The sequence below is a fragment of the Rhinolophus sinicus genome, linkage group LG06 (genome assembly GCF_036562045.2).
Source record: "Rhinolophus sinicus isolate RSC01 linkage group LG06, ASM3656204v1, whole genome shotgun sequence".
Lineage (NCBI taxonomy): Eukaryota > Metazoa > Chordata > Mammalia > Chiroptera > Rhinolophidae > Rhinolophus > Rhinolophus sinicus.
In genome coordinates, this window is record NC_133756.1 from 159,740,859 (window position 1) to 159,763,798 (window position 22,940).

At 57.8% G+C, this 22,940-nt stretch overlaps 1 protein-coding gene and 1 long non-coding RNA gene across 37 annotated transcripts in view; one reads left to right on the top strand and one right to left on the bottom strand.

The window, feature by feature from the left end:
• The window catches only part of NRXN2 (neurexin 2), a 104,849-nt gene that overhangs the window by 7,811 nt on the left and 74,098 nt on the right, over positions 1–22,940 (bottom strand). For 26 of the 36 annotated variants that reach the window (XR_012497627.1, XM_074336595.1, XM_074336586.1 and 23 more), the window contains 5 exons: positions 20,876–21,057; positions 16,222–16,393; positions 11,811–11,900; positions 8,198–8,523; positions 5,896–5,974 (listed from right to left, as the gene is read on the bottom strand). Coding sequence is in view for 35 of the 36 variants with exons in the window: in XM_074336595.1 (XP_074192696.1) it covers positions 5,896–5,974; positions 8,198–8,523; positions 11,811–11,900; positions 16,222–16,393; positions 20,876–21,057 (849 nt within the window). In the remaining variant the exon portion in view is untranslated. The remainder of the gene's footprint in view (positions 1–5,895; positions 5,975–8,197; positions 8,524–11,810; positions 11,901–16,221; positions 16,394–20,875; positions 21,058–22,940) is intronic. The other 10 variants (XM_074336613.1, XM_074336598.1, XM_074336596.1 and 7 more) reach the window with 1 other exon arrangement.
• On the top strand, positions 6,103–9,441 carry LOC141572285 (uncharacterized). Its single transcript, XR_012497629.1, has 3 exons — positions 6,103–6,514; positions 7,585–7,758; positions 8,891–9,441. It is a non-coding gene; the product is annotated as an uncharacterized LOC141572285 (long non-coding RNA).

Here is a 22,940-nt window from a genome sequence, read left to right on the forward strand (position 1 = left end):
TCCAATGCCCTCAAGAGAGTCACCACCAAATTAACAGACAGGCATGGGGGCAGGAAAACAAGGAAATAGCTGGCTTGAGAATTATGTCTACAAAAGATCTCTGAATATGGTTATTTTGTTTGAGCCTTAAAACCACCTTTGGGCCCCCAAATATGCATGAGCAGGAAGTGAGCTGTCCAGGCTATAGGGACCCCAATGAGGACATTTTCCCAATACTGACTCAGAGATAGCCATGGAAGCTAAGGACCAGAAAAAACCTTCCAGAGGGCAGCGCCAGGACGCCAGACAAAGGAGAGGGAGTTTCTCCCAGATGGCAGAGGCGGGGTTTAAGGAGGGAACTTCCCGCTATAGGGCAGAGCCTCACGCACTGTACATGCTGGCTGATTTCTTCCCCGCTGGGAACTGGGAGCCGCTGTGTGCCTTCCATCCTTCCCTTTTTTGAATGGGAGGATTATTGTGGTGGTTGTTTCTGCCCTACCATTGTATTCTGGGTGTGTATTGGGGTGTGTGGGCAGTGACGTCAATTATCCTTTTATTAATAGTTCATGGGTACCCAAGAACCACGTCTGGACCCGATGGAGTGGGCCGCCATCTCCCAGACATGCTCACCTTTGAGATCACTGCCCTAACTGGGTGGGACTTTGGGGTGTCTCCCTTGGGGAGGGGCGGGTGTGCTCTGTGGGTGGGAGAAAGAGTGGAATGGATCATTGGTGACCTAAAGACCAGGCTGCAGCAAATAGATCGGTAGCTGGTCACCAAATCTGTCTCTGCTTCCTCCTGGGGGCATGGCAAGGCCAGACCTCCAGGCCTCCCTGGGAGCTAGCTGGTAGTCACGTGACTGAACTCCAGGGGCAGAATCAACAGGAGCAAGGTGCACCTCTTCCCCCAGGCCTGACCCATCAAACCCTCCCCTCCGTGACCCTCCCTGCTCATTCCCTCCCACAACTCAGACAGTCACCCTGTAGAGGTGGTGCAGCTTCAAAGTGGAAGGAGGCAGAGCCCGGAACCAGCGCTTGGGGAAGAGCGGCCCACCGATCTGGAGCACCTGGTTCTAACTTTACGTGAAGGAGAAATAAATTCCTGTGTGTTAAACCACAGATGTTGTGGCGTTCATCTGTTATAGCAACTAGCGTTACCTTAAGACATTCTGGAATCTGAACACATTTGTACCTCTGTGAATCTGAGCTAAATGTATGCATCTGAGAAATGTGTCCGTGTCTGTGGAATTAAGCCTGTGTGTGCCTCTGAGGGTCTCATGTACGTGTGCGTGGGGGCGATGGCTCAGGAAGGATGTACACATATGGGAAAGTGTATGAGGCTGCTTCTGTGGGTCTGAATCCACGCGGGCTTATGCGAATCCGTGTGCGTGCGTGCCCTTGTGTGTCTTAGCAGCTGTGTGTGGACACCGAGCATGGATTTTACTGGGTCTGAACGCATGTGTATGGCTTGCGTGTCTGAGGATGTGTGCTCTTCCGTAGGCAGCTGCATGGGTACCTCTGAGCCTATGTGTAAGAGCATCTGTAGCTGTGAGCGCCATTGTGGGCCCGTGCACACGAGTGTGTGTGCACACGAGTGTGGGGCTGAGTATGTGTGTGTGTGCCTTGAGGGGTCTGAGCATGTGTCTCTGTGCACATGGGTAGACATGGAAGAATGAGCCGCTGTAGGTCTGAGCGAAGATGGGCCTGTCTGCTCATGGGCCAGTGTGGGAGGGGAGCAGGTCTGTGAGTCCGAACGAACGTGTGCATGTGCGCGGACCTGAGTCTGGGCACACATGGCCTACCTCTGAAAGCGTGCACACAAGTGCCCTGTGGGTCTCAGCACACGCGCCTCTGTGGGAATGGGAACATACGCTGGTACCTGAGGACATCCCTTTGAGGATGTATGTGCGTCTGGTGAATGTGAACATATGTGCGGGCGAACGTGGGTCTGAGTACGAGTGGATACTTGGATGGAGTCGTGACACACGCACTCCGGTGAGCCTGGGCACAAATGTGTACTCCCTGGAATTCACGCACGTGTGTGCGCATGTGCACCTGCGCCTTGGTGAGCCTGGGCACATGGTGAACGTGGCTGCTCTGAACATGTGCACGTGCATCTGTGATCCTAAAACATCCGTGAGCGGCCTGAAGTCTGAGCATATGCGTAGGACCCAACGGTTTCACCACGTGTCTTATGCAGGTGGATCTATGCACACGTGTGTGCCTGTGAGCCGAGCGTGGATGTGGAATTCTGAGTCTGAGGACATGTATGTACATGTGCTTCGATGGCTCTGGCACATGTGTACGTGCTCAGGCCTGAACACACATGTGTATCACGAGTGTTTGAAATACACGAGTGCTTCTACAGGTCTGAGTGTGTGTGATTCTGAACATCTGGTGTGTGCCTCAATAGATGTGTGTGCAAACGTGCCTCAGCAGGTTTGCATGTGTATAAATGTGCAGCTTTGAGCACACGCAAGTGCCCTGGTGCATTTAAGACAATGCTGTGCGTGTACTTTTAGGTGGCCGAGCACATGTGTAATGAAACTCGTGGGTCCGAGCAGGTGGGCACCTGTGAGTCCACATCTGTGTGGGTCTATTGGGAGCTTTAGGCACACATGTGCAAGACTGGCTCTGAGTACACGTGTGAGACTCAGTACACGTGTGTGAGACTGTGCACGTGTGTATGGGGTTGTGCTGCTTGTGTCTCAACAGCTATTTTGGGTGTATGGACGTCTGGGGCTCTGAGGACATGTGTGCTTCTTAAGGTCTAAGCATGTGTGAGCCTGTTGGTCTGGGCACAAATGGCATGTGCGCTTCTAGGTTTGAACATGCATATGTATGTACCTGTGGTGGTGGGCACACGTGAGCTTGCTGGTAGGCCCGTAAACGTGTGCATAGATGTAGGTGTGTGTGCCTCTGGTCAGACACATGTACATATAGATGCATGTGTGCACAGGTGTGTGCCTCTGTGGGTCTGAGCCTGTGTGCACTTCCTACGTCTCAGCAGGTGCAAACTCAGACCCCTACCTGGGTCAGGCCGGCTGAGAAAACGAGGGGTGGTGGGTCACACTACCCACCATACAGTGCACGGCCCCCTTAATGGCACTCCCACTCCAAAGAATTGAAACGCTGTGTCCATCAAACTATACCCTTTTTGGCTGGGTTGCCAACCTCAGGTAAAATAACCATGTTAGACGATGGTCTCACCAAGCTGCGGGGAAAGGGTATGGGACCGGGGGTGTGTGGAGCAGCCCAGATCGTGGGGAAGGGTGGAAAGGTGAACAGGGATGATCCCAGGCTTCACACCTGGACCCAGGGAGGAGGATCTGGAAGATGGGAGGGATGCAAACACCCTGGGCTCAGGCCCTGGGCAGCTGCTGTCTCTAGCCAGGCTGCCTCCACTTCTAATGCTGACCTTGGAGACCAAGGAGGCCTGGCCCTTTGCTAGAGAAAAAGCCTCTCTGCACTAGGGGGAAAAGAGGGTCCCCGGTGGGGGAGACATGGTCTAGATCAGCCTGGGGAACCCTGGAGTCGTCTTGGTCCTGGCCTGGCCTCCCATCAGGATGACAAGAATCCAACTTTAAGCATTTCAAGGGGCACGAGTGTGAAAGTGCAAACGTGCGATGCTCGTCTGGGGGACAGCTGTGGCTGCCATCAGTTTCCTCCGGGAGCTCAAGCGTGCACTCTGCCTTCCCTCCCCCCTTATTTGTAAAGTCGAGTGCCAGACTGGCCCCCCAACCTCTCCCTACCCCCACCTTGTATTCCTCTTCCATCCTCAATCCTCCCATTCCGTACTTGGCCCTTTTCCCAGGAAGATGGGCCCAGCAATCAGTACAGCTCTCTTCTCCTAAAACAGCCTAAACGAGCTCGGCCCACCTGTGCACACATTCAGTCACACCCCGGCCCCTAACAAGACTCAGGCCTGGGGAAGCCAGGACCTGGGCAGACAGTGTGTGGAGCTGGTGTGGCCCAGTGTGCGATGCGTGTCTCTGCATGGTGGCCATCTGGCCCAACGCGCCTCTCTGCCTAGGGCCCAGGGAGAGCAGAGACTCCTCTCTCCCTGGCAGTTCCCACCCCAGAGTGTGCAAACACTCCGGCACATGTGTGCAAACGTGTGGTGGGACCAAGCAACACCCTTTCCTTATGGCCCACACAGCCCTTTGTCCCCAGAGCCCTGTCCCAGGGCTCTCATAGGCCAGCTATCACAGCCGTTCTGGAAAGCCTGGGCTAGAGAGGCTGTGTGCACCTGCAGGAAACCCCAGGAAGTGACTAGTCAGAGAGGATAAAGCAGAGTCGAGGGGGAGTTCCGTGTGGAAGCTGTCAGATGCCCAGAACCTCCCAAAGCGATGGTGGAGTGTGAAGGTGCATCCCTGAGCCAAGGTCGCCCCGTGAGATGGAAGGAACAGCCCCCAACAGAGGGGCTTCCCCACAGTGGAGGGCGTCTGCTCCAGAAAGCACAGGCCTTTGCTGTGGACAGGGAGGCTTTTCCGGCCCAGCAGCCTGAGGCTCCCCTAAGTGCCTCAGGGTCCAGGACTGCTGGGAAGACCCCCCTCAGCTTTGATCTACGGGGAGAACACAGAGGGCAGCCAGCTTTCAGCCTCTGGATCTGGAGGCCTGTGCCCTAGAAATGCCCCTGCCCTTGGTCTCTGGAACCTGAGCGTCGGCCCCAAGGCTCCAGTCCTGTTCCTCCCACACTCCGTCCATGGTTACAGCACACCCTCAGCTTGAGCGTCTCCTCTGGGGCTGGCAGATCCCCCAAGCCCACCCCCAGGTCAGCTTCACAGGATGTACCCAGGTCACACTGCCCATCTCAGCTGATGACATCACTTTCCCAACCCTGCAGGTACCTGCCCCAACCTCCAGCCTTCTGGTAACAGCAGCCCAGGTGCCACCCACGGCAAAGTAACAAGGAGACGTCTCTGGGAACCCAAGCAAGGGATGTATGCTCCCACGGGCTCATCCAAACTGCCACCAAGGCCCGGACTGCCCTGCTGGGGAAGCTGGCCACCGCCAGTCCTTCCTCCTTCCCCACCGCCAGCCTCAAACACCAGGACTCCTGCTCCTCTCAGCCACCCTCCCACCAGCTCAGCGGAGCAAGCCTCGCACCACTTGCCGCTCCACACCCACACTTCTCAGTCAGCACTCCAGGCCCACCCCTGCTTTGCCAATCTGATCTCTCTCTAGGGCTGCACCATGGCCTCCAGCTGGACGGAGCAAGCCTGGAATGCTACCTCTCGGGAAGCCTGCCCTCCCAGCCCTGCTCTCTTCCTATAACAGCTCTCCCAGCAGAAATCTGGGCAGGACCTCAGGTCCCAATCTCCCCAGGGGACCGACCACATGTCTGGCCAAGGGGCACCTCCGGCCCAGTTCACTGCTGTGAAGTAACTGCCCCAGCTTGGCCTGGTAACCCCGGCAGAATGTGCAGCCACCTCCCTGAGACTGGGGATAAGGAAGGTTCAGGATCCAGCAGAGACCTCTACTAGTGACCAAGAAAATACCAGGCTCAGGGGCTGATGGGAGTTGCAGTTCTGGACCCAAGAGCTGATGGGAGTTGTAGTTCATAAACCTGTATCCCCGTCCCCCAGGACTCATGGGAGCTGTAGTTACTTATCTTTCTAGGGAAAAGTCTCCATTTTTCCCTCCCAGCCTCCCTTGGCCCTCAACCCCAGGACCCCAACCTATGGACTTCACTACTTCTAAGGGCCAGGGCACTAAAAGGCCAGAAACTGCCTCGCCAGAGGGTACGTGAGGGACCTTGGGGGTGGGGAAATGGTAGGAAGGGAGAGGAGCTATCAGGAAAAGCTAAGGCCTGGCAGTAGGCCCTTTGGGCTTGGGCCAGGTGGCAAGGACAGTCGCCCCCTCCCATCAGCGTCGCAGTGGGCCCCGGGGCAGGGGAGGGGGGAAAGGTACTCACCAGTACTGGGCTCACACTCCTCCAGGTCCTCGTCATCGCTCGGACACTCAGCCGAGGCCACTAGGAGGTCATCTGTGTTCTGGGGGTGAAAGGAGGGGTGGGGAAAGAAGAGGGTTCCAGGGTGGGTCAGCAGATCCCTGCAGCCACCTCTTGAGGTACAGGATGGCACACAGGATGGGGCCCCGGGCTGAGACACACACCCTGGTCCGTGCCCCAGCTCCCTCATCATTTGGTGGGTCACCGTGGGCCTCCATTTCCCCCGCCCTGCAGTGGCTCCCCACGGCTCCTGGGGATCAGTGAGACAGCGCATGTCCAGACAGTTGAGGAGACTGGACACCAGACCTGGAGCCTCAGGGCTAGAGCAAGGGGACCCAAGACATCAGGCAGACAAGGCACAGGGGCATCTGGAGGCCAGCATGGGCCGATGGGGAGCAGGACCTGCGGGTTTCCTGGCTCCAGCCTCACTACCCCATCACTCTCATCTCTCTTCCAACCCGCTTCCCCGAGCCCAGAAACCAGGCTGCACACAATTAGGGCTGTGGTTGTCATGACAATGGGAGTCGAGTTTGTCAGCATTTTCTCTCCTCCTGATTGCAAAGAAAGAGAATCCCCAAGATGAGTGAGTATAAGGGGTGAGGGTGCTCAAGGGGTGTTAGGGAAGAGACCCAAGGAGGGAAACCCAGAGTGCAGGCGGGCAGGGAGCCTGAGAGACCACAGGGTGTAAGGAGAGGGTCAGGCTAAATGTCAAGGATAGAAGCTGGGGAGGGGAAGGGGTGAAAGGTCATCCTGCCTCTACCCTGCCTCCTTATAGTTCAGACATTGTTGCCTTCACCCAAGGGCTGTATCCTTGCCCCCTGTGGGGGATTCTCCTGCACAGCCATGATCCCTAGGGTTCCCACCCTTCTCTTCTACCTGGATGGTTTGCCCGTCACCCTCCCACTGAACCTGGATGGCCCTTCTGGCCTGTTTGGAGGGCACTGGGTGTGGTGGGCACCCTATCTTGGGTAGAGCCAGGCCTCTGTCCCAGGGCTCCCCACCCCTTGGAGCAAGGCCTGGCATTCGAATCCCCCGTTTTCTTGGCAGTGAAGACAAGAGGGGAAGTGGGCTCAGGCTTGTCTCTCTTGCCTTGCGAGCCTGTCAGCCAGTCGCAAGCACGGACTGGTAGAGATGAGAGGACCTGGAGCTCATCGGGCCCAGCCCTCGTGTACAGAGGCTGAAGGCTGGCTGATGGGGGAGGCAGGACACATCCCCATGGCAGCCCCAGGCTCCTCCCTCACCCTGGGAGGACAGCGGTCCCTCCGGGCCCAGAAGCTCAACAGCCATGGAGATGGGGGACAGAAGAAGCTTGAGTAGAGGGGGCAGGGTGACTAGGCAAGGTCCGATACGCCAGGTATGAGCCCTCCTGGACCAACAATCTTTTGAGGCAACCACTAGAAAACTCGGCTGGGCCCCCAGACTGCCTCAGTAAGTCACACATGCTGATGGCTTTGGCCAGCAGGAAATCCAGGCCTGTCCTGCCCCAAGGGAGGCTCATTGCCCAGGTGAGGCTCCCTCCAGGGCTGGCCTAGGTACAAGAGAAGATAAACCCCAACCACCTGGGCTTGACCTGACCCAGGGAGAGTACCTGAGCAGGTAGGCCTGGCACTGGGGAGGGTAAAGCTCCAGGGGTGTGTACCAACACCCCCGCAGGCCCAGCCTGAGGACACAGAGGCCAGCTACGTGGTGGCACCTGCTCGAGGGCACACGGAGAGGACTCGTGAAGGCAACAGATTGGACTTGCAGTGCCACTGCAGGGGCTCCAGCAATCAGGGAGAGGCTGCTCTGGGCCTCCCCCAGCCTCCAGATGGCAGCTGCCACTGCCAGGTAAGCCTCTAGCCCCTCTAGGGCTGCCACCTCTGTGCCGGCCCAGAGCGGTGCCATCCTGCTTCCATTTGTCTCCCACTCACTGCCCACACAGCACTGGGCATGGCTTTCCTTATGGGGTGGGCAGAGGGGGTCATTTCACCCTCACGCCATCCTGACTTCCTCCCTTTTAGGTGGGGTAGTCTTCTCTGGTCTAGCTGAGGTACCAAACTGCCCCTCATCTCTGGGAATGGTCCCCTGGCGGCCACCTCCACTTCTATGACATCTCTGGTTACCAGGGCGAAGGGCACTTGGTAAAAGGAGACTTGCCTATGTCGCCCAAACCATCAGGACAAGGACAGCAACTTCCAGGATCCCACCAGACCCCTGGATGCCACAGCTGCTATGCGACATCCACCCGAAGCTCCACCACTTGTCCGCCAGCCGGAGGGGCCCTCACCTGGGTGGTGCTGTCCCTCAGCGTGGGGGAGCGGCCCCGGCGTGTGGTGGTGGTGGCCATGGTAGTGGTGGTCTCCATGATGGTGGTGGCCATGTCGGCCAGCAGGGTGGTAGCCGTGGTCTCCGCACTGAGTAGCACGGACGGCCCCTCCCCTACCAGGCGCAGGTGGCCCTCAGTCCGCACATTGGGGTCGCTCTCGGCGGCCAGCGCCAGCACCTTGAGCCCATTGTAGTAGAGGCCGGACACCTGGCCCTGGAAGGGGCGGCCCTGATCCCGGCCCCCGATCTTGATGGCAGCCTGGCTGTTGAAGATGGTCAGCTGGCGGCCTGGGGGGAGGGCAATGGGCGAGGGTGACAGACAGAGGAGGGACAGGCAGTGGGGGAAGACCAGAAAGGGATGGGGGGGAACAGAGGGGTGCCAGGGGAGGAAAGAGAAGTCAAGGTGGAAACCAGCAGGGGGTGGAGGGGAGAGGGAGAAAGAGGAAGGGCAGACACCAGAGGGAAAGTCCTTGTCAGCCACAATTCCAGCCCAGCCAGGTAGGTGACCCCGGGGGAAGGGGACCCAGGGCACACAGGGGCTGGGAAGGGAGCCAGCTCCCCACTCTCCCCACCATGCTCATGCCTCTGACCTTCCCATCCCCCTCTCGTCTCCTGCTCCAGGGACATCATACCCCCTTTCTTTCCCTTCCCTCAGGTTGATCCCCCATCTTCTCCTTCTGCTTCCCCAAGCATCCCACACCCCGTGTCCAGCCCCAAGCCATGGAGCCCTCGGAAGCAGCAGATAGAGGAGACGAAGAGGCAGAAATAAAGAAGGCGACTGCCAGGCCGAGTGGTCCGTGTGTGTCAGGGCAGAGAGGAGGCGAGAGCAAGGGGTGGCCAGGACAGTGCATGGGGGGAGGAGGCATGTGTGAGGCTGGGAGCAGCCGCTGGGACCTCACTCCGCCCCCCAGCCACCACCAGGCCCTCTGACCTTTGGCCAGGCTCCCCTCTCTCCTCCTCCCCTCCAGGCCCAGCCACTGCCCTGGGGTCTGGCCCTGGAGAGCAGAGGCCTTCTTCCCCGACAGGATGTGCAAGCACAGAGATGGAAAATGTTAAAGGGACCTTTCTTCGCTTGCTGACAGCCAAAGAAAAAACCCACTCCAGCTCCAATCTCGCTCCTCACTCAGCAGTGATACCTTCGAATTCCCACCTGGGTGGGGTTTGGCTGTTCTGTTTGGTTTTAATGCTTCTGGGGGTCGGTTTAACCCTCTGAGTTTGTTGCTTTGGTTTGGTTTTTAGAAAAGATATTTATTATGTTTAAGTTTAGATTTAACTTTGGTTTTGGTGTTGCTTATTTTGGGGAAGGAGGGGGGCAGAGGAATTGCTACATTGCCCCTTACTCCTGGGGCCTGCAGCTGCTGGTGCTGGGGTGGGGTTTAAGATCTGGCTTAGCCCTTGTTAGCCTCTGGTTAGTGCCTCGTTAAAGATGTGGTTTACAGTTAGGTGCCTGTGAGCCCTGCCCCCCAAAACCTAGGCTGAGGACAGTCCAACTTGTGAAACCCACACTCTTTGGAAACGCGGGTTCCCTGGGACACCCACCCTTCTGTCGGCCTCTGGCCAATGACTGGCCACGGGTGTGTCTGCTCCGCCCCTCTGCTCAGTCTCCTCCTCCTGCACCCTCCCCCTGCCCAGCCCTCACTCAGCTCTGGAGCAGTATCTCCATCTTCCAAGTGGGGGACCTGGAGCCCACAGAAGCTGAGAACCTGTGAGTAGCAGCTGGAACACCAGACCCAGAGAGGCCCTTGAGGACCACCAGGCATGAGAACTATGAGAAGAACGAAGGGGAGAAGGTTCACAGCCGTCAAGCAAGTTTGGGAAGCAAACATTTTACAATTAAACAACAGGTTTCTTTCTCACGGGTCTTCTCAGAGCCTTTATTAAACCAATGTCCCTGTGCATCTCCAAGAGGAAGAAGAAACGGGACTCAGCATTTCCCAAGCTCATTGGACAAGTGTCTCTATTGTGAAGCATCTCGTGGGACTCACGCTTCACAGGACGTGTTTTAGAACTGGAAAACTGATTCTTGCGGTGACTATTTATTGAGCAGCTACCATATACCAGGTGCCGAGCGTAAAATAATCTCTCCAAGGGTGCCCAGATCTGGTTCTCCAATATTTTCCTGCTCCTTATTTCATCTCATCCTCACAGCACCCCTTGTGAGCAGGGATCATTGTCCGTTTTCTCCAGAAGGGAACTGAGGCTTGGGAAACGGAAGTCTTGACCAAGGCCACCCAACAGGTGAGTTCCTCCTTCCATAGTGGGGAAAACACTAGAATACTTAACCCAATCCTTCACTTTCTGGAACAGGAAATAGAGGCCTCAAGAGGTGTGATGACAAAGCCAGTGAAGGGCAGCTGGGGGGACCACAAGTCCTGCCCCCCCTCCAGGGCCTGTCCTTTTCTCCCTACCCGTGGGGTCACAAGTTGTCCCAGCCTCAGCCCAAGCTGCTCCCTTGGCCTCTCTGATTCCGGGAGAGGGAGGTGGGTAATGGACAGGACACTACATAGGTTAGCAAACTTGGCCCCTGGGGCCCCACCCCCCATGAACTCCTCAAAGGGTTAAAGTTCGCCCCGCTGGAGAGAGCCACCCAGTGTGGCTGGGGGCTGTAGGTTTTGGCGATGTCTGTTACAGTCCCTTTAACTTTTTGTCCTGTTATGGATTTATCACATCTGGTTATCAGCATGTTTAGTCCCCGCGGGCTGTGGGGGCTGGAAGTGACATTTGGGGATTTTAGTTGGGGAAGGCCCCAGTGGACATTTAAAAGCACAGTTATCAGCTGGTTAGGTGGAGGTTTAACAGTTCTACTGCCCCCCTAGAGTTTAGCCTTAGAGGTACAGAGCTCGCCCCCTCTCCAAAGGGAATGGGATGGTTTTGCCCTTGGCCCCAACTTCCCTTGGTGACAAGTGGCCTTCTCCCTCACCACAAGCCTGTCTGTCTTCTTCATCAGCTCAGGAAGCACAGAAACGCTCGAGGGATGGCCACCTCTTCCCCTTCCTCCCAGTCTCCCCCCAGCTCCACTACTTCTAACGGGCCTTCTGACCAGGCTGGGCTCATTCCAGAGACGGTGGCCCCACCGCCACTCTCTTGGGGGGGGTCTGTCCAGTAGGACCTGAGGCCCCCACTCTCCTTTTCTCCTCAGATGATCCTGGTGCAGCCTTCCTACCCTCCTTTGGGTCCTGGGATCAGCATTTACTGTTTCTCAGAGCTTTCCTGCTTCTCACGCACTGTAACCCTCAATTGGCCCTGTACACAACCTCTGAGCTGACCACCTCCCTCCCAGCCTGCTTTCCGGCGGCTTTACCCGAGTGGATCAGGAATCTCATGGGTTATCCTAGTCCCATCAGAGGTTTCGAGAGAGAGGAGACCTCTTCTAGGAAAAACCCTGGCCAGAAGCATCACCCTAAAAAACACAGACGCTCGACTACAGAGAGAAAGGGGGCAACCTGGCGGGACAATCGTCCCTTCACTGGGGGGCGGGCAATGGGGAAGGCACGGATGGGGAGAGAGCTCTGCACCTTTAAGATAGTGTTTTTAAAGTTAATTAATTCATTAATTAATTAATTCTGGTTAATTACCTTTGTCGAGCAGCCACTCATCTACTACTCGACCAAGCCGGTAGGGGATTCTCTGTCTAGCAATCGCCAGGCGCTCGTTATCAAAGTTTCCTTGGAAAAGTTTAGAAAGACAGTAGGTTTCTCAGGCGGCGAAGTCCAAAGGAGTTAGAAAAGTAATTATGCATTTCTCAGGAGACTCAGAGTAAGCAGCAACATCCAACGGCAAGGGGGGAAGGTCCACCCAAGGCAGGAGAAGAAACGCTGGGTCCCCTGTCCTCCCATCCCCTCCCTAGGCTCCCATCCAGAGCCAGTCCCACCCTGGGGGCAGGAGCAACCCAAAGAAAAAGAGAGGGACAAAGAAGAAAAGGAAAGGGGAATGAAAGAAAAGGCAGCTGGAAGGTCAAATGTCAGAGGTTCAACAGGTTTATCGGTGCTCAAGCTGTCACCCAGCTTCCTTCCCCATCCCAGAGTGGGGCAGCGGGCGGGCGGGAGGGGCATTTAGCAGGTTTAAGTTAGGGGGTGGGAGGCCTCAGTGGCCCAGCTGGTTACTGCGTTTAGAGGGCGGTTTAGAAGTAGGAGGGATGGGTTAAGCGAGGGGTTTATGCAGCATTTAGGGGGGTGGCCCGGCACACGCATTGAACAGTGAGACTTAACCACTTCTCCAAGCTGTCTCGGCTCCCTTCACCTTCCATGCTCCACCCCCAGCTTTCCCTTCATCTCCCACTCCACCCCACTGCCAGCTTCCACCTTAACCCCCCACCCCTGCAGGCCCCCAAGTCCACCACTGCTCTCATGGCAGGTGCTTCCGGTCTCCCACCCTGGTCACTCACTGCCCGCTTTCTGGGCACCGCTGCCAGTGACCTCACCAGTGTGCCTAGTGTAGCAGCTGGATCATCCCCCACAGCCCCACCCAACCCCCTTCCCTTCCCTCCAGTCTCTCAGGTGCCATCTCACCATCTCACCTCCTCTCCCACCCCCCTTTTGCACCCAGGGTTCCCTCCCTACAGCCACCCCAGCCCTCTTCTGCCTGGTGACACCTCTCCTCCCCGTCTCAGCTCCATTCCAAGACCCTCAGACTCCTCTCTGCTCAGGTCCCATCTCCTCTCTGCCCTGGTAACCCAGCCCGGCTCCTGACCCCTCTCACTCACAAGCTTTTCTCCTCCAGGCTCTTCCCCCACAATTCCTAACGCCCACCTTCTTCTCAATCCTCGGCTGGCCATCTGGATGCACCTGTTCCTTTCTCCACTCACCATTCTGCAGGCCCTGGAGACAGGGAAGGAGGACGTGTGTGTGCGTGTCTGTCTGTGGACAGGGCTTTGTCCATGTGCCTGGCAGCTCTGTGTGCTCTTCTCAGTCCCTGGCTGTGGGTGATGCCAGGCAGCAGCCATGGAATGGAAACGGTCTCCTTTGGGAGCCTGGCCACTCTTCCCACTGAAACCACTTGCATACTGTCCAATAACAAGCATGCTGTTTTTGGGGGCGGGGAGGCACTTTCCCTCTCATCTCCCCCTGCACAGCTGTGCTCACCTGCCCAGCGAAACATGGGCCTGGGCCTGGGTCTGCCTACACCTCCCATGAACAAGCACCCCCCATGTCCACGTGTGCATGGTGGTGCCCTCCTAGGTGCTTAAGAGGCAATGAGACCTGCCTTCCCTACAGATTCACATCACTCGTGTTTAAGTCGAAAATGGATCATTTATTCATTTAGTCACTCAGCAAACATTTCTTGAGTACCTGCTCTGTTTCTGGCGCTGGGTACTGGAGATGGGAAGATGAAGGCCTGGCCCTTGCCCACCGGGAGCCCCAGCCAAGCAAGGAAGCCTGGCAAGTGACCAACAGTATTCTGTGTTCTGGCAGAGGTAGCACAGGGCACCCCATCCTGGGAATGGGGTGGGAGGGGCCAAAGAAGACAATGTAGGAGGAGAGGTGGCGTGGCCGGAAAGGGGTCAGGTGGGGCAAGGGAGGGCAGGGGAGTGCACATGCAGAGGCAGACCAGAGCCTGCCCGTGCTAGGGTACTTGTGTGTGTGTGTGTCCTGAGAGGAAAGGCAGGAAGTGCATCTGCCTTATTGGAACACAAGACAATTCTAAGAAAAGCTCTGTGTGCTGGGCCCGTCTTCTATGCCATGTCATTCTAGTGTTCCTTACGTTGTCTCAGGAATTCTCACAGTATGGCTGTGAGGTAGGGGTTATTCCCACTTTTCAGAAGTGGAAACTGAGACTCAAGAGAGGCTAGATGACTTGTCCAAGGCCACGGGGCTTGTCAGTAGGAGATCCAGGATTAAATGCCAGGCCCTGCTGACTCAAGGTCCCTGAGCTGTGTCTCTCTGCTCCCTAAGCGGCGGGGGCCCAGGCTCTCCGCCTGCGCACACTGCTAACCTGACCTGCCGGTACAGCTGAGGACGACACCCAGCTTGTGTAGACGATCTGCTCTCACCATGCACATAGGCAGGCAGCCCCCAGGCCCTCAGGTAACTCCACTATGTAGGTGAGGAGCACCCAGCCGGCCGTCTGCCCCACCCCCAGCCAGGAGTCCCCGAGCAGGCAGGACTCCTCTGACCTAGTCTCTAGCCTGCTGGGCTCCAAGGGGAGCAGCTCTGGACTCGAGCCGTGGCTTGTTGTGGTCAGGCTTTCATGCCCCACCCCCCCATCCAGCCCTGACCAGCACAGACTGATGTCTTCACTACTACACAGATTGCTCTGATGTGTGTGTGGCTGAGAGACAGAGAAGTCTGATGCCCACAGGGCAATCATACGCACGCAGCCTGGCCAATGTGTGGAACTTAGCACAGGGGCCCTTGTGTGTCTCGGTGACCCATGTGCCCAGAGCCTCGGTGGAGGCTGCCAGCCCTCTGCAGCGATGTGTCTGTCTGGCCAGATGAATATTTGCGGTCATCCGTGTGTCTGGGGTTGGCCTGTGTGTCCATCAGCCTCTATGTTTATTAGCAGCATGTGGTTCTCTGTGTCCAGGGGCCGCCCGAGAATGTCTGGGTACAAGCCCTCACGAACATGAGTTGGGACCCTACACTGGCATCTTTCTTCCAGCATAAGCGGGCCCATGAGATTTGCACACCTGCACTTTTCACTGTCTTTCTGCCCAGGCCACTCTTGGTCAACATGGGGCAGCTTCTTTGCCTCTGCCTTGGTTGTCACTTCTGCTTGAGAGAGGAGCCGAGGCCACACATGCCCTGCTTCCCGGTCACCTCGTGTACGTGACTGCAGTGTCACTCAGCCCATAGCTCTGCGTTTCTGTGTCTCTGCGGTTCTCCCCTGCAGTGGCTCGATTCCCTCCCACCCCCCTTATCTCCCACACTGAGGCTCTCTTCCTCTCCTCCCGAGGCTCTGTCCACCTCTCCTCTCCCTGGCTGGGTCTGCGCGACAGTGGCTCCATATATCTCTGCATCACTCCAGGAGCCGCCTCCGTCTTTGCTTATGTCTCAGGGACGATTTCCATATCTGTCCATCGCTCCTCTGGTTTCCTCTTGCTCTGAGGCGCTGTCTGCCTCCCTCGGCATCTCGCAGTCTCTGCCGCCTCATTCCTTTCATGTCCTCATCCGTAGCTCTCCCTGTACTCACACCTGGGCTCGTCCTCGGCCACCATAGCTGTCACACTGTTGAACTGGGTCTCTGCATTCCTACGCTTGCCTCCCCTCCCACCAAGACTGTGAGCCCCCTGCGACCAGGGGGCTGTGGCCCACACACCTCTGCATCCCCAGGGCCTAGCACAGGACCTGCCTGGTGCCTAGTAGGTTGTCAATAAAGGTTTGTTGAATGCACTTGACCCTATTTTTCACTCTTGTCATTTCTCTCTCTCTCTCCCTTTCACCATGTCTCTTACTCCCTGAGAAACTGGGGTTCCTTTTCTCCGAGTCTCCATGGTTACGTCTCTTCCTTTACCTAAGATCTCCTAATATGGATCTTTACTTGCTCTTTGTAAAGACCTTGGTTCCTTCCTTAGTTCTGTCCTTGGGAACCGCCCTGTCTCCTCACCAAGATATGTTCTGCGTTATTTCCGGATCTTCTCTACCTTTTTCTGCGTCTGCCCCCACCCCCTTTCCACCTGGCCCTCAATTCTGAACTCATCCTTTCCTCAATTGCATCAGGCGCTCTACCTTCCCTCCTCTTCTCTTTTCCCTCATCCCCAAACTGGACCTGGCCTTGCAGCCTTCCCTGCTTAGCTTTGCTCTCCCCCTCCTAGCTGCCAAACTCCCAGGAGCGCAGTCTTTGTCCGTCCCACAAATCTCCCCCGAGGGTTCTCTTTAGCCACACCCATCCTGGTCCCGCCTCCCTGTCAGCCTTCTCATCGTTTGCCACGCCCACATCCAGACGCCTCTCGGCTTAGCCCCACCCCAGGTGCAGGCAGTGCTCCTATCAGAGGCCTCCCTGCCCTGCCCGGCCACTCCCTCCACACCTCTGAGCGCCCAGGCGGCCTACCTGCCGGGTACCGCTCGTTGACCGGCCAGCTGTCCACCTGCAGGGTGGCGTTGCCACCGCTTCGAGTGAAGCGCACCACATGGTATTTGCCGTCACTCACGATGGCATTGGGCTCGTCGATGGTAATGTCGTCTGTGCCCACGTTAAAGATCACGCCCACGGTGCCCTGGTCCTGAGGACAGGAAGGTAGAGGTCAGCAACCAGGAAGGAGCAACCATTCACTCCTAGAACTCTACCTGTGACCACCACCGGCCCAGCTCCACAGCACTTCATAGCTTTACCACGTACTTCTCCCAGTCATGCCTTTATTGGACCCTCTCACCTGCCCAAAGAGGGGCACAGGCTCGTCCCTTCCCCATATACTGGCAAGGGAGTAAACTGTGGCTCAGAGAGGTCGGGGAAGCCACCATGGGCTGCAGAGCCTGGGCCTGCAGCACTTCCACTGACCACTCCTGCCTCTTGCCTTTCGGTTCATTCAGAACATTCACAGATGTTTCCAGGGCACCTACTCTGTTCAAGGGCCCCTGAGCCCAGGCCTCAGACAAGATAACCAGGGCCCTGCTGGGGACCAGCGGGAGCACAGAGGGCGGAGGCTGCCCTAAAACACAACCAACAGAGAAGTCCACAGGAGCCGCCCCTGTCTGGGGAAGGTCTGACCGCCCCACCCCCACCCCCCAGCCTCAAGCCTCCCATCCCGTGTGCTCAGCACTGAGCAGGCCCCCCAGGGCTCCCGCACCAGGGCACCCGCGTGCCTCTCCTGGCAGCCCATCCAGCCCCATGTAGGCCAGGCCTGAGTGTGCCGGCAGAGGTGGGGGTGTGAACTGCACGCTTTGGAAGGTGACAGGTATGGAAAGAGATCAGGGAGACAAACCATGTGGGACTTACCAAGGAAAGGTGAGCATGGGGGTGTAGGTTAGAGGATGGGGCTGGGAGCTGGGGAGGGATAGGCAGAGGACAGACAGGGACGAGGCCTAGAGAAGGGGAGTAAGGAATCCCTCTGAGCCACCTCGGGGACCCAGGTCCCCAGCTCCAGAAATGACCTCCATGGGGAACCCTGCAGAGGCCACCCAGGATACAGAGCAAGAAGAGTTATATCAATGGTGCCAGAGTGAGAGGGTGAGCTTCACTGAACCCCGAAATTGTGCCAGCCCTCTGGGTACAGTACCCACGTTCTCTTCATCCCCATAGCAACCCTCTGGAACCCCAGATTTGAAGCCCATTTGGTCTGACTCCAAAGCCAATGCTCTCTCCCCCTTGCCCACTAGTCTGAGGAGACACTGCCTCAAATTGCTGGGGGCGGGGGGTGATCTGAGAGGCTAGGAAAGGACCCTAGGCCCTCAACCCAGGCCCCTATCCCATTCTCCTGCACTTCCCAGCGGCACTCCTGAGCTCGGCCTCCTGCGGTCCCACACAGGACAGACACTCGCACGGGTTCACTCAGGCCCCCTGGATCACACACAGTCATGGGGACCCGGGTCATCACTGCACACACTACACTCCTGGGGTCTTCCTGAAAGTCTGCTCTCGTCAGCCCAGGCACAAGGAACCACTCAGCCCGGGCACAAGGAACCACTCAGCCCGGGCACAAGGAACTACTCTGCTGTCACCTCCTACAGCCAGTGGAGCCAAGCGGCTTGGTGTCACTGGAGGTGGGGATAGGGTGGCTCACAGATGGGGCAGGGGTTGGGGTTCTGAGAGTTGGGGGGCACGTGTGCAGCTGTGGCTCACTTGGAAACCCACGCCCTATCCCTTTCCCACTGTGGTTCCAGTTCCCCTCCTCCTAGAACCTGGGAAGCCCCCCACACACACACACACACAGTCATACACGTATGCAGCACCTTTCCTTGTCAGATGCAGTAAAGCAAGGAAACTGAGGCTGGCCTTGCCTAACAAAGAGTACTAGTGAGCCCCACCCACCTACCACCCACAACTGACAACATCCCAGGGAGCTCACCTGCTCCCACACACGTGAGGGGAACAGCCATGCTCCCCAGTACTATTGTTAGCAATAGCATCGCCCAGAATAGCACCAGTCCTTGACGCCTCCGAGGGTTCCTCCCTACGGGGCTCAGCTGGGCGGTGAAGCTGGTCAAGGGGCAGTCGCAGCCTGGGGCCGGCCAGGCAGAGGGCCAGCCCGGGCAGCTGGAAGGCAGGACACCTGGGTTTCCCAGGAGGCAGCGGAGCTCAGAGCCATGCACTCCGGGGGAGAGGCAGTTCCCCAGAGCTGCTCCCGACGTGAAGTCAGTTGTCACTTCTGTTAAAGTCATTAATTCCTAATTCCCCAATTACCTCATTAGGCAGCGGTGGGGAGAACGCGGCCGCTCCTACAGCAAATAATTATGGGAGTCAAAATTAATTTGGCAAAGTGGAGCGACGCTTTATTAGAAACGTCAAATTGCTTTTCTCTTATTTTGCTGCCGCCTCCCCGCTCTCTGAGAGCTGCTAATGACGCTGTGGTGGGAGCTGCTGTGACACCAAGGCAGGAGGGGGCTTGCGGGCTGCCCTCAAGGGGCTGCAGCCCATCTGGTGCCCAACTCTCCCCTGAGAACTGGCCTCCCTCATGGCTCCCACGCTTCCTCCAGGGCCCCCCACCTTCGCCAGGTACCCCTCTCCCCTGATCCGTGCAGCACCAGGCACCAAGCCTTGTTCCTCCATAAGCCTTCACCTGGCAAGGTCTGTGGGCAACTGCTGGGAAGGAAAAGAGACAGATCCCTTCTCCCTGCACCCTGATACCCCCATCCTTTCTCCTTAGCACTAGGGAGCCCTGTCCCCTAAACCTACAGCACAGACACACAGATGCTGTCAAAGAGACACACAGAACACGTGCAGACCGACTCGTCCAGGTGGACGAGCACTGACGACACTAGCTAACACGGGTATTCGCTGCCAGGGTGCTTTCCGAGGGCTGGGCGATGTCCTAAGTGCTTTACATACATGATCTCATCCACACCTCTGGCCTCCTATTGTGCCACTACACAGATGAGGACACTGACGCTAGAGAGGTGGGGTGACCGCACCAAGAGCAAGGAAGTGGCAGAGTTGGGACTCAAACCCAGGCCCCCTGCTCCCAAGCCACACATTGCCTCTCATGACTGGGGGACGAGAACAGGATCCCTCGGTCACAGGGAGGGACCCGGAAACACAGTCCCACCAGCCACACATGGTCAGGCGACTGCAACAACAGCAACCATCACTCAGCCAAGAAACACAAATCCAGAGCGCCACACCTGACCAGAGGCCACAAGACACAGCCGCTCTCATCACCCCCACAGTCCCCCAGTGTTACACAGTCACATGTGCTGTCCACAGCCACCCTGTCTCACCCAGGCCGAGACGCTATCTGTCTTGCTCTCATGGACACGGAACTCCCAGGCCTTTTCCCCAGGCCACTCTGCGCTCTGTACCCCTTTCCTCCACGCTCCCTGTCCATTCTCTCCTGCCCAGCACCCCACTTCCACTCCATCTCAGCTCTGCCCACAGGGCACCTCTCCTCACACCTCCTCCCTTCACCCCCTGGCGTTGCGGGAAGGGTGCACAGCCAAGGGACTCTAAAAAGCTGTAGTGTAAGGAGGGGCCAGTAGCCACGGTCCCAATCAGATGGGGAGGGGCCAGTGCCCAAACAAGCCTTCTCCCCTGGCTTCCTTGCTCCCCTGAAAGCCCAGGGACCCCCCACCCAGACCTTTCCAGCACACAGAGCCTGGCCAGCCTGCTCAACTCTCCCAGTTCAGGGGTTCTGGCCAGACTCAGCATGTGGGGTACAGGGAGGGGATGGAGGCGGCTGTATAGGTGAGGTCCAGGGGTTAAAACCATGGGGAGGGGCCAGGGGAGAGGCTAAGAGCAGAAATGAAATGTAGCAGGGCCAGAGGCCATAAAGAAAGGGTGTGGACAGGACCGGAGATGGAGAAAGGCTCGAGGAAGAAAAGGGGCTGCCTGCAGACCCGATTTGGGATGAAAACTGCGGGGAGAGGAGCTGCAGGTAGGGCAGGAGGCTCAGAGGGAGGCGCTGGGAGGGAGCAGAGCTTGAGGAAGGAAGACTGGGGCCCAGGGAAGAGCTGGGCAGAGAAAGGCAGAGCTGGGGGTGACCGGAGGTTGGGGTGGGGGGCGGGCATGGGGCTGGGCCTAGCGGTCACAGAATAGTGAGCACAGCCAGAGAGGCCATGGTCAGAGGGTGGCTGGGAGCGCAAAGGTCATAGAAACAGAGGTCAAGGGCAGGGCAGTCAGGGGCAGGATTTGAAGGCAAGGTGAAGAAGCAAAGGTGGGCTGCTCTGGGGCAGGGGGGTTTGAAGGAGCAGGGCAGGAACAGGGGCAGGGCACAGCGGGCTGCCCTAGGCAGTCTAGGAGGGAGCAGGCAGCAGCCCAGGGCAGTCACTAATGTGGGGACATTTCTGAAAGCTGCAGAATGGCCTGGAAGACTCCCGGAAGCCCTTAACTGCATTTGGAAAGGTCAGAAGACACAGATGGTCTCAAGGAATGGGGAACGGGGGAGCTTCACGTCAGCGGGGTGACGCTGGGAGTCTCATGCATAATCAGGAGGGGACTCCAGGAATCAGGGAACAGAGGTTCTGAGGGCTCCACAAGGGGAGATTGGAGGTACTGACCCCGCGGCAATGAAGGGACTGACTGGATTTGGGGTGAGAAGGTTGGGGGGCCTTACGATGTGTAGCTGCAGGTAGTCGCCGAGGCCGGAGGCGCTGTCCACCCTCACCAGCACAGCGCTCCGCTGGTGTGTGCTGAAGCCCACGGCCAGGCGGTCCATCCTCGTGCTGGGCCGGTCATTGGGGGGCCACGTGTAGGTGATGAGCGCTCCCCCCTTCCCAAAGATGTATGTGGTTCCGGCTGCAGAGAGAAGGAAAGGGAGAGGGAGGTATGACATCAGGAGGGCAAGATCAGCAGGTCCACGGGACTGTGACCTGATCACTGGGACACCAGGTTTCGGGTACAGGGCTTCAGCTGGGATGCCCACAGCAGCCACCAGGCCCTGCAGTCCTGGGGAACAGTTGGCAGGAGGGTGCCCGGGTGAGAGCCTGTGCATGCGCACAGACAGATGTAGCTGCCTCATCAAGAATTCTGGTTTTAATTACAGCAAAACAGAGAGGTAACAGAGACAGTGACACAGAGAGAGAGCCCAGAGAGAGGCTGCAAGGGGACCAAGAGGAGTGCTGGGGGCAGGCAGGACCCAAGGGGCCTAGGCCTGGCCAGATGGACTTCTCCCAGGGCTGGCAGAGGTGACAGATCCAAGGTGTGTGCTTCCGTGGGGCCAGCGCTAAGCAGGCACCAAGGCAAAAGGAGCCCCAGGCGATGGCAGGAGGAAGAGCCGGGCTGTGTTCAGCTCTGACTCATAGCCCACAGGCTGGCATCCCTCCAACACCTGCCCCCCACCCCCTCCTGGTCCCGGTTTGCCCAAGACTCTCTGCTTCCATTCCCAGCTAGGGGGCTGCCTGAGACCCAACACAGGGGGTCCTGGATCCCTGCCAGAAGAGAAACACATAGGGGATGGGGGGGGGGGGGGCGGGTCGAGACTGACAGCCAGGGGAGGAAAGAGGCAGAGAGACAGATGGACAGAGAGGGACAGAGAGGGGTGTAGCAGAGAGAAAGCAGGCGAGTGGGAGCCAGAGATGAAGGCTCCCTCTCCCTGCCCTCCCCCACCCCACCCTCTCTCCCCCTTGGTCTCCATCTTCTCCATCCGGCTTCCGGGGGCGGGTGTGAGGTCCCTAACGATCTCAGCCCCAAAATAAACCCCATTAGTCTCCATGTTCCCTCCTGCGGCTGACTGGGCTCCCTGGGGGTGGGGGCAGACTGATGGCTTGGCTGGGGGTAGGAGTGGGGGGCCGGTCACCCAGTTTCCTGAAGGGAGCCTTTTCTGGGAGGCCTAGAGGCCTAGTACTCTGGGGCCTTCGGAGAAGGGAAGAGAACAATCTTGCATTCTTTAGAACATAAATGGAGCAGATGAGATTCATAAAATACTTAATTAAATAATTAGCCACTAACGACTCCTCTCAAAGCACTTCTTGGGGGGGAGGGGTTCAGGGGAGGACTTACCCAGAAAGGAAGAGAGGCAGATGGGGTCTGAGGGCAAAAGCCTGGCGTAGGCTGGGAGGAAAGTGGCGCCTTGGGGTGGGACAGCTCTGGGAAGGATGGAAAACCTAGGGTCAGGGAGCTGGGAGCCTGCGGGGCGGGGTGGGCCTGGCTGCTGGGGGGCCTGAGGCACTTCCGAGGAGCAGACCTGCTCTGCCAAGATGGTAGCCCAGCTGCTAACACTAAGGCTGGGCCCCTCCAAAAACCTCAGGGTCTCTCCCCTCAGGGACTCAAGAGCCCGGTTGTACTTCCAGCAGTACAGTTCAGGGATAGGGGGCTCTACCCCAGGAAGTTCCCAAGCCCCCAAAAGAGAGGGGACTCCTGAGAGCCTTGGAGGGCGGCACCATCTGCAGGCCCAGGGAGGAGCTGAGGAGGAGCTGAGGAGAGAAGGAGGTGCCTGGAGGCCTGAGAGGCAGTGACGCCAGCGGGGTCTGGGCTTAGGGGAACAGGCGCTATTCCCCAGGGCACTTGTGTTCGATGCCCTCCCTCTCCCCAGGAAGGGCCGGAGAGGAGAGATACCTCCCCACCCCGGGGCACGACAGGGTGAAAGAACAGCCTTGATGTCTAATAACTGACATCTCGCCATAGGCTGTCACTGGGGAAAGCGCCTCCAGCACATGGGGAGCTTGGCTCTGCCCCCTCCA